The sequence below is a fragment of the Gymnoscopelus braueri genome (genome assembly GCF_963280865.1).
Source record: "Gymnoscopelus braueri genome assembly, chromosome: 14".
Classification (NCBI taxonomy): domain Eukaryota; kingdom Metazoa; phylum Chordata; class Actinopteri; order Myctophiformes; family Myctophidae; genus Gymnoscopelus; species Gymnoscopelus braueri.
The window spans coordinates 15,935,886-15,945,839 of NC_137619.1; the positions used below are offsets into that span (position 1 = coordinate 15,935,886).

At 40.9% G+C, this 9,954-nt stretch overlaps 1 protein-coding gene across 1 annotated transcript; it reads right to left on the reverse strand.

The window, feature by feature from the left end:
- Window positions 1-163: 163 nt before the first annotated feature.
- mcmbp (minichromosome maintenance complex binding protein) lies at window positions 164-9,928 on the reverse strand. The gene is made up of 16 exons (XM_080449786.1): window positions 9,758-9,928; window positions 8,934-9,025; window positions 8,106-8,246; window positions 7,910-7,951; window positions 7,229-7,318; window positions 6,945-7,074; window positions 6,529-6,674; window positions 5,577-5,674; window positions 5,305-5,477; window positions 4,681-4,804; window positions 4,240-4,357; window positions 3,938-4,103; window positions 3,608-3,741; window positions 1,769-1,930; window positions 1,497-1,585; window positions 164-1,113 (listed from the first exon to the last, which is right to left on the reverse strand). The coding sequence occupies exons 1-16, from the start codon at window positions 9,813-9,815 to the stop codon at window positions 987-989; spliced, it is 1,890 nt and encodes a 629-aa protein (XP_080305912.1). The 5' UTR covers window positions 9,816-9,928; the 3' UTR covers window positions 164-986.
- Between the last annotated feature and the right edge of the window lie 26 nt (window positions 9,929-9,954).

Genomic DNA, 9,954 nt, shown 5'->3' on the forward strand with positions numbered 1-9,954 from the left:
TCCCTTAGCTCTTGTCAGATTTTTTTCCCTATAAATGCCCAGTATTGTGGTTAAATTCTGGGCATCCTGTCAGCATCTGCCTTTTTAATTTTCTCTCATCCTGTTAATTAGAGCAAAATCACCAAATAATCTAAAGAACGGACAAGTTTTGTTTAAGGTTTATTGACAGATGCCAGTAATGACAAGACCACACCATAAGCCCAACATGGCTGCACCAAATCTTTTAGCACCTTGGCAGCATTTGTCAAATAGTGACCTTAGTGCAGGAAAGAAAATACATTGAAAGGGGAATAATTCTCTTGCATACCTCGCTGCTTTATTTACATCGAGACCAGTCAATATAAAACAAGTAAATTGGTCAGGAAGAACATATGGAAAATGGTTAAGCTTTATATTTTGTTAGAATCCCACCAATAACAGTATTAAAGGAGTTCACCCAAAAAATGACTTATTTTCTATCAATTGCACACCCTATGAAGCCTTGAATCCATGGATTCTTTTTTGTTTTTGTCGCATTCTTAAGCTAATCCTTTGATTCCCGTCTCCTACCGGCTATTGTATCCGGTAGGAGACAAAGTAGATAATTTGTGTCTCCTACCGGAAATACATACGGTCATCAAATTATTGTCTTAGGAATGCCACAAAAACTAAAATAAATCCATGAAATCAAGGCTTCATGGGGTGTGTAATTGATAGAAAATAAGTCATTTTTTGGGTGAACTCCTCCTTAACTTTTATTTAAGGTTTAAGTGACACATGGCAGTTATAGACACACTATATGTACACCCGACCCCATTAATACAACTATTTCCAACAACTGTTATGTTATCAAAAAATAGAAATGAAACTGCACCAGAGCATAGCATAAAGGTGGAAAAGACAACATTAACTTTTTTATACATGAACAAAAACATTTATTTTAAGCACTTGTTTTTCTTTTGTAAGTTGTATCAAAACATGTCATTTTCCACGTGGGGTGCAGTCAATCATGGCTCGTTGCCGTTGACACACTTCGGCTGTTCCGTCCTGCTCCTCCTCTGCATTTCAACTTGTTTGGCCCTCATCCAACCGTCTCGTGAAAGACTGGTCTGTCCCAGGCTGAGAGACAGCAACCTGAGGATGGTGGCAGGAGTTAAAGCCTGATTTATACTTCATCTTACGACAGTCACGTGCTGAAAATAGCTGATCTATAAGCTCACAACGCGCTGGATCACAACACCTTGTGAGCTTGTAGATCTATTTTTGGTTAGCCATGTGTCATTCACATTCATTTCCTCATATGAATGAGGATTTTAGGATAGGCAAAGAATCTACCACTGCAATGTCACAAAACCCTACGTAGCTCCTTGAGACAGCAGCCCAAATATTTTTCACTAAGTGTCAACCATGTTATTTTGTAATAAATACATTTATATGTATGTAAATATATACACACTCAAATTTGATCAAGTTAATTAGCTAACTAGACATGCCATAAGACATTAACCACAGCGCACCTTGCTACCACAAGCAACGTATGGAGGTCTTCAGCAGAAACATTCTGGGGATTGTCCTTCCGCATATCTACAAAGTCCTCCTCAATGGCCTGGAAAACATATGGAACAAATTAGTTCAAGTGCAGAATGATAATTGAAGGCAAGTAAAGCAGATCTCCCTGCCCCCCTCCCACATAACACCCAGATGGTCATTTCCAGGTTAGTTCCCCCTATTTTCTGTGTAAATACAGCTATCAACTAGGCTCAGAATGAAGCTGTCTCCTATATCCCACCTTTGTGACCTCATCAGAGATACTGTAGTCCATGGTTCGGGCCACTGTCAGATACAGTCGGAAGTTGTTGAGCCGTGACGGTGTCACCATTTGCATGGTGGTAAAATACTCCTCCATGTTGTCTGGGCTGACCTGGGGCTTCAAGTGAACCTGACAGTCTGACTGTGAGATCAAGGAAAGAAAAATATATTCTTATAAGGCAGGCCAAGGAAAAACTATTTCCCCCAATCACATTGTAGGAATATCCAGGGGCTGGTTAAATATTGTAGATATCTGGAGATGTGTTCGACATGCAATGCATTTTTGTGGTGGGTGCAGTAGTACTGTTCATACGCTTGCTGGAGTTGTTGGAGTTTGCCAAAACCCCAGTCCAACAGAAACAAAGCTTTCATTAATAAGCCAAATTAGACCACTTAAAGGTCCACTTAACCTATTTTCAACATAATCTTCATATAATTAGTCCTCACTAATGCACATTATAAGATGGTACAATTTCCGTCTTCTCACTCTTAGAGTAGAACTTAGAGTAGGGCTATAGGCAGTTCAGAAACCTGCCTTGTAGTGATCATCGGTAGGGAAGTTTCAAGTAATTTCAAACAACTTTCATTAGTGCAAGAACAATGGCTTCTATTTCAGCATTCTAACTTTCCAGGAAAAGTTCAATTAGCTTGGAATCCCCATCAATGATGTCATTGGGAGGTGGGCTTCTGAACTGTCCATAGCCCACCGATGAGACGAGAAGTGAGTAAACGGAAATGTTGCCATCTTATAATGAGCATTCGTGAGGACCAATTATATGAAGATAAGGTTGAAAATGGGTGAAGTGCTACTTTAAGCCCTACATACTTTGATGTACACCGAATAGTGGCAATAGCAGATTTGCAAGTGCACGACATGTCACGATGCATTGCTTTCTGAGCTTACAGATCTGCATTTCGCCTATTTCGCCAATAACGACATGGCCAAAACAGGAATGCCAGAGTTAATGTGGTTAATAAAGTTTCGTCTTACATTACTATATTATTCTGGACACAGAATCTTTGGCTTCCGTCCGTTTGGATGATCCACCGACTTCTCTAGTGTAAACAAAGACCATGTACTTCTGACCCGTAATCTGCAGCCTGTGTGTTTATGCCACACTGCCCTTCACTGCAGCCAAATAGATGGCCTAGCCTGACACCTCTCCCAGGATTGTTCCTGTGGCACAGCTGCCGCCATGGCAACTCATTAGACCAACACACAGGAATAGCACACGATGCATTCCACGGGCTGCTCGCAACACAGTGCCACCGGGTCTAGAGCCGGAGCGCTAGGTGGCGGGGCCTGCTCGCCTGCTGAGGACCAATGGTTGTCGAGATGCCAGCGTGACGGGGAGTGGAAAACAACCCCCCCAGCGTTCAGCACGTGTTAGTCTCCCGGGAGGCTGACAGAAAACCTATACCCTGTAGACTCCTTGCAGCCTAGAGCAGTGTTTCCCCAAACACTGGGGCCAGGACCCATTGTTATGGGTCGCAGGTAAATATCCCTTGTTTTACGTTTCCTACAATTATTTTTATCATTATTTCAAAAGAATTAAAAAAATAATGATCAAATAAAAATACAATTGAAACTTTTTTCAAAATAATTTCAAGATTTTTTTTAAAAAAATATATAAACTTGAGAAATTGTGAAAGAAATCAGTTATTTTCACTATTAAATAGAGCTTAAGTGATTCATTCATTATTTATTTTTGTACTTTTGGGTCCCAGAGAGAACCAAATTTCTCTTTAGGGTCTAAAGCGGAAACGTTTGGGAACCACTGGCCTAGAGCACATGCTTTGGTCCCCCGTCTGCACTCACCGGCAGCAGCGAGCGGCCCTCTGACGCGATGAGCACGTTAATATTGCAGGGGAATTCCATCTGGTGGTAGTTGAAGTCATAATCAACCTTCTGCCATGAGATCAGGTTGCCAAGGGCAGTGATGTTCTGCACACCTACAGCACAAAAACAAACCACCATCTCAGACCCATGTTGCCGTACGAAAGTACCAAACTTAACATCTAGACCGTTCATAAATATTAAAGAACACTAAGTAGACGTTACACAGTGCATACTTAAGTCTTTAGTGTGATTATTAGCCAGCGCCACGTGTCTCAATGTCCTCCTCTAGTGGTTTCCGACAGGCCTCACCTGTTGTGTCCAGCTGTCCCTGCTCTAGCTGGGTCTCGTCTAAGAAGAGGGAGGTATTCCTGGCCAGCTGCAGGACCCCGGTCACCAGTCGGTTGGCAGTGTAGTCCTTCTTAGGCACCATCCGCGAGCGGTTCATGTTCTGGAGGCTCATGCACAGGCGGTACGACTGGCAGAGGGGTTAGAGAATATTTAAAACCCATTTACCAACATGATGAAAGGGGAGCACCATGTATTATTACATGCTGACCCATGAAATTGATTTGTTCAAAACAGGATAAAAATAGTAGTAATATGTAACTCACACAAGGCACCAGGTTTTGGAGGGCTTGGTACAACTGTTCAGTGTATGAGTTAGGAGAAGGACAGCCACTGAGGTTCAATGCAAATTTTCCAAGTGGGAGAACATCTCGCCTGGCGTACCTGCAAGTGACAAAATGAACCACACGATAAATGATAACCCAAGATCAGTCAGCAGTTTTTAGCAACAGTTACCATTCTAAAATAAACAAAAAATAAACAGAAATTAATTAACCACATGAACCCTAGCGTCCCTATTCTGGGCATGTCATAGTGAACAATCTGCAAACGTTTGGTGAAAATAGCAGAGCTAGATAATGGAATCGCAAAGCTTTGTGAGCTTGAAGATCGTCTATTTGACTTAAAATGAAGTATTTATAATCTGTTACATCGATTAGTTCGATTAACTGTTGCACCCCTGAAAGTAGTTAAGACTTGATGCCTACACATTGGAGATGAGGTGCAGGAGGAGGTACTCAGCCGCCAGCGTGTCGCCCAGGAGCAAGTGAGTGAGGTAATTCAACAACTCTGTCCTGATAGAGGCCATGTCACTCAGGGTCGAAGATATAACTGAGGATGACAAAGAGGGATGTTAAAACAAGTAATTAATACTATGAAGAAACGTTCAGCTTGTACCATTTTCACAGTGCGGTGTGGCGATACTGACAATATTATCCAGGATGAGAATCACAGCTCAACGATATGTTCATCGGAAAACTTTATCAGTACTTATTTCTGCAAAGCTTAATAGGGATGACTGTAATTTTGAACACGCTACAGCAAAAGTGATTGACAGATGTCTGCATCTGTGTTCTTAAACTTCTTACAGCAGTGGTTCTCAAAGTGTTGTCCAGGGACCCCCAGGGGTCCTTGAGGGGCTTCCAAGGCAAATAGTAATACTGGTAGTTAAGAACCAAAAGGACACAGATACAGGTTTGCATCTCTGACAGTGTACAAATGGAACCAAATGGACCCGTACGCAGTCAGAGTTAAGGGAGGGTCTGTGGCCTAATGCATACCAAACTGGGGGTCCTTGAAATAAAGAAAAGTTTGGAGAACCACTGTCTTACAGGCACTGTTGTCCTCCAAAGCAGCAGGGGGCAGCAAAGGGTTGTTGTGGGGCAGGGGTTTGGCATACAGCATGTGGAGGCGAGGCACTAACGAGGCAGGTGGGCTGTGAACTCTCTGCTCCTCTGCTGTTTCCATGCATTCTGTGGGCTCCAGGAGTGACGACGAGGCATCTCTGTGCGTGGACGGATAACGCAATAATGAGCGACAAAAGACAACAGAATAAAAAACTGAATGAAATGACACATAGAGACTTATTTAAAAAGGGCTTTACTTCTCGTCTGCCAGTGCGCTGATGGCAGGACTGACTGACAGGATCCCGTAGACCTCTAGTGTGTCGTTCAGTTTGAAGCTGTCCCACCCTTCGTACACCTGTCAACAGAAGAGCTGTTAATTGCAAGACAGTGCCATCTTTTAAACCAATATGGTCTATTTACATTTATTTTCCCAACAGTGCAGTGTCACATGCTTCACATTCATTTACATTGTCTAGTAAATTTGGGGATTTGCCAACCATTGTAGTCTGTCTGTATACAACATTGTTTTATTCCCAATGCTCATAATGACTATGTGACTGCACCACTTATAAACACACATAGCCCAGACTACATTTTACAATTTAGGCATTTAGTAGACCAATCTCCATGAACCCTAGTCAACAAACAGGGTAAATAAATAGTCACACAAATGGAGCGCAAAGAAATAATGTAGTGCCTCAGAGAAACTAGGATACCAGTTAAACATCGAAGCGCCTGTCCAAACAACCAACTATCTAAACAACATTTTTTATATTTGTGAAACAACTATTATAAATAACTAAAATATGCTGTGAAGAAGTAACCAACATACAGTATATCTGCATAGTAAACTAGTATCCACCAAAAAACGGTGACAAGAAGGGATAAAGTGAGAGGAGACATGGGGGGTGAGGAGGAGTCTGAAGAGGTGAGTTTTCAGACTACGGCAGATACCTGGGAGTGATTGATTGATTGATTTCTTAGGACCTGTAGAGTGTTGTCAAGAGTGTTTCAGGAAATGCTCAGCCTTCCTGTGTTAGCTGATTTAAGTGAGTGGGAAGGGTTGTAGGGTTGGATCATGTCCTGAAGGTATGGGGGTGCAATGCCTTTGTCTGCCTTGTAGGCCAACACCAATGTTTTTGTGCAGGCTACAATTAAAACTGATGAGAGGGCAGGTGCCTCAACCACCAGCAGGGGATGATATATTACCTTGACAAGGCAAGACGGGCCCTTCTCTCCTGGCAGGGGGAAGTTGAGGTCCAGATGGGAGGCAGACGTGGTCTGGCTTGAGGGAGCCTCTGTCTCCTGGCGCTTACAGTCGCCGTTGCCATGTGGCTCTGTGGGACTATGAGGACCTGCAGAGCAAGGAGGGAGTGTGCTGGCATTTTACAAAGAGACTGAGCTATACATTAGACATGAAGGAGACAGTTTTACACACATTGAAAATCTCTTCAAAAGAGGAGCCACACAAAAGGAAAAGTTCAGCAGAAATCAAAAATAAGGAATGTTGGATAACAGTTTTACCACAACTCTGTTGTTACAAACTGAGTTGCTAAGTGATGAGTGGACTTAATATATATTTTTACTGATCATTTCCTGATCTTTATGATACAAAGAGCTCATACCGATATGTGGATCCCTCTGTTTCTGGGGCTGTGTGTCCATCTCATCATCCTCCTCATAGCTGCGTTTCTGTCTGCTGGGGACATAGGAGGTGGAGGGGACCACTCTGTCTTGGCTGGGGCAGGCATAACCGTGTGACAGAGTTAAGGAAAACTATGGACTAGCTATCAACTAAAGACGATCAAAAGAATAATTCAAAATCCATGTTCTCTCTTTCATGTGTGAGTAACACATGCACCATCAACAGATAGCCATGTGAGGCCTGGCCTGCAACAAATAAGGATATCTCTTTCACCCAGGGATTCTCTCCAGGAATGGGGACACAGTAGAATGTCTGCCGCTCTGAGGTCACAATGTCGCTGGAATTGAGATCCACCTGTACATACAGTAAACTATGAGGGAGTATACTCTTTCAAACAGTTCATCCAAAATGAAAATTCTGTCAATGTCTACTCACTATCATACCAGTTAAATAAAACAGGGATTGTTTCCTTGTCTGCATAACACAAGTTTACCAGCAAAGCATCATATCATTTACAACTGACCATAAAATGACTCCATACAGCTTGTGCAGCATAACCTTCTGAAGCCAAACAATTGTGCGTTCACAGCCTGGCTGACAAGAATGCAAAATCTCAACCACATTTACTCTCCTAGGCAGAGGTCTACTTCACAAAAACCGAGAGTGCTGCGAGGCCTGTGTGTGCGCGCAAGAATGAATATTTTTTAAACGGCTATAGTGATTATTTGCACCCACAGTGTGATTGTTCGGCTTCAGAAAACTTAGATTCTGCTGTACAAGCAGTATGGAGTCATGTTTTGCCCTTTTTTAAATTCTTAAGTGGTCACCAATGACTCATTTTGGAGAAAGCTGAAGTTTTGCAAATTCCTTATTTTAACTGACATGAGGGTGTCCCTTTAACAGTATAGCTCATGAGAATACAATGTAATACATAGAATGACTTACGCCACATTCTGTGACATCTTTGTATTTGCCACATCTCAAAACCTGGAAATTGACAGAAAGTAAAAATCAAACACTGACAGGACCCATATCACAAAATGTAGAAAACACGCACTGGAAACTGCAGGACTGGACAGAGAGAACCATTCCGTGATCATAACGCAAATGAAATGTACAAACGGATTAAGCGACTGCTTACTCTGGCATTTGTTGACGGATCAACAGTCTCATACGCTCCCATGTAGAACTCTGGATCAAACATGTCTTGTATTAAACAGCGGAACTTCACCAGGCTGTTGGGCTTCAAGTAGTGTAGGGGAACATCATTCAAAGATGGAACCTAGATGGGAGTTTTAGGATACACCATATTTATTAAAAGCAAAGTCAAACATTATTATTACTATTTCATATTGAATTAATGGTTTTATTTCGTCACAACAAACAGCACTAAAACAATACGTGGACCGAAAAGCTGTAGGCTGAAGCCGTAGTTTATAATGCCTAACCTTATTACCTTATAATATTCATAGAATGGAAACAATAACAAAACATCGATACAAAAGACAAAAACAAAGACAAAAATGTGAACGTTTCACATACTAGAAATAATATCTTATGGATTAAAATGAAGTTTTATATTTATCTACTATATTATCTTTAAATATTTTCTTGAATTTATAGATTGAACTGCACATTTTTAGGTTCCATATTTATATTGCCATAACCGATACAACATGTTCTATCTCTAGTCATTTCGAACATATAAGTATACCCCTCATACTGGTTTTCTTTCATTTGGAACAATTTCTGAATGCAGCATGGAAGCAGTTTCTGTTATGCTTTGTAGGCTAATAAGTAATAAAACTGTTTTCTGAGCAACTATATCCAATGTATATGCAGAACATGTGCTTTATGAAAACCAAGAAATTAAAACATGATGTATATATAGTGACAAGAGAATGCTGAACTGTCAGTCTCACTATCAACGATGATGTTTACAGTACAGTAACAGTATTTACAGTATTACCAAGGTGTGAGCATCCTTTTCTTTGAGCTTCTCTTTGAAGAATTCCACCACTTGAACTTCCCATCCAGAGCTTGGATTGCTCTGAGAAGCAGCTGAAATGGGGAAAAAATACATGAGTTTGTATAATCAGACAGTAGAATCCTATGAGAGGCTGCAAGTCTGTAAACAAATCGGGTCCACATTTGGTTCCATTTGTACCCTCTCAGAGTTAAATGACTCTACTACGGTACATGCAGTGGTGTAAAGTAACTAAGTACATTTACTTAAATATTTGTCCTTTACTTGAGTATTTCCAATTTCCAATACTTTTACTTCTACTCCACTACATCTCGGATCCAAATATTATACTTTTACTCCACTACATTTACTTGAACACTTTAGTTACTTTGTAGATTCTGATTATCATTACAAAACATAAATTAACCACTTCAGCCATTTGAAAATAGCAAAAAAAGATTATACATTTACAAAGATTTTTATACATTTGAAAACTTGAAACCAGACATTATGCACAGTACTTTCTACTTTTGGTACTTTAAGAACATTTGATATCAATACTTTTGTACTTTTACTCAAGTAAATTTTGCGGACTTTTTATTGTACCAGAGTATTTCTACCTGATGGTATTGATACTTTTACTTAAGTAAAAAATGTGAGTACTTTTCCCCTACCACTGCTCAGAGTTAAATGACTCTACCTCGGTAGGTGCATGTGATGGAGCGTGGTGTTTAGCCACACAGCTAACATTAGCTCGCTACGTCCACATGAACGAGGTAGGTATGCTGTCACAAACAAAGTCCTGTCTGAGTCTGAGTTCTTCTTACCAAACATCTCTTCGGCAACGCACAAAGCGTTGTTTATCCAGTCGTGGGTGGAAGGCATCGTGGAATGAATAGAATACAAATGGAGATATAATGTATTATTATCTAATATCAAAGTAGTAACAGTTTGTTGTTGACTCTCCACTACTTTCTTCTTCCACAAGAAGACAGAAGCTCTCTGGTCTGAGGGCGGGAAACTT

Coding starts and splice junctions, on each gene's coding strand:
- mcmbp (XM_080449786.1), bottom strand. CDS start 9,815: ATGCCTTCCACCCACGACTGGATAAACAACGCTTTGTGCGTTGCCGAA. Junction 9,026..9,757: donor CGTTGCCGAAGAGATGTTTG/GTAAGAAGAACT, acceptor TCCCCATTTCAG/CTGCTTCTCAGAGCAATCCA. Junction 8,247..8,933: donor AAAAGGATGCTCACACCTTG/GTAATACTGTAA, acceptor ACTCCCATCTAG/GTTCCATCTTTGAATGATGT.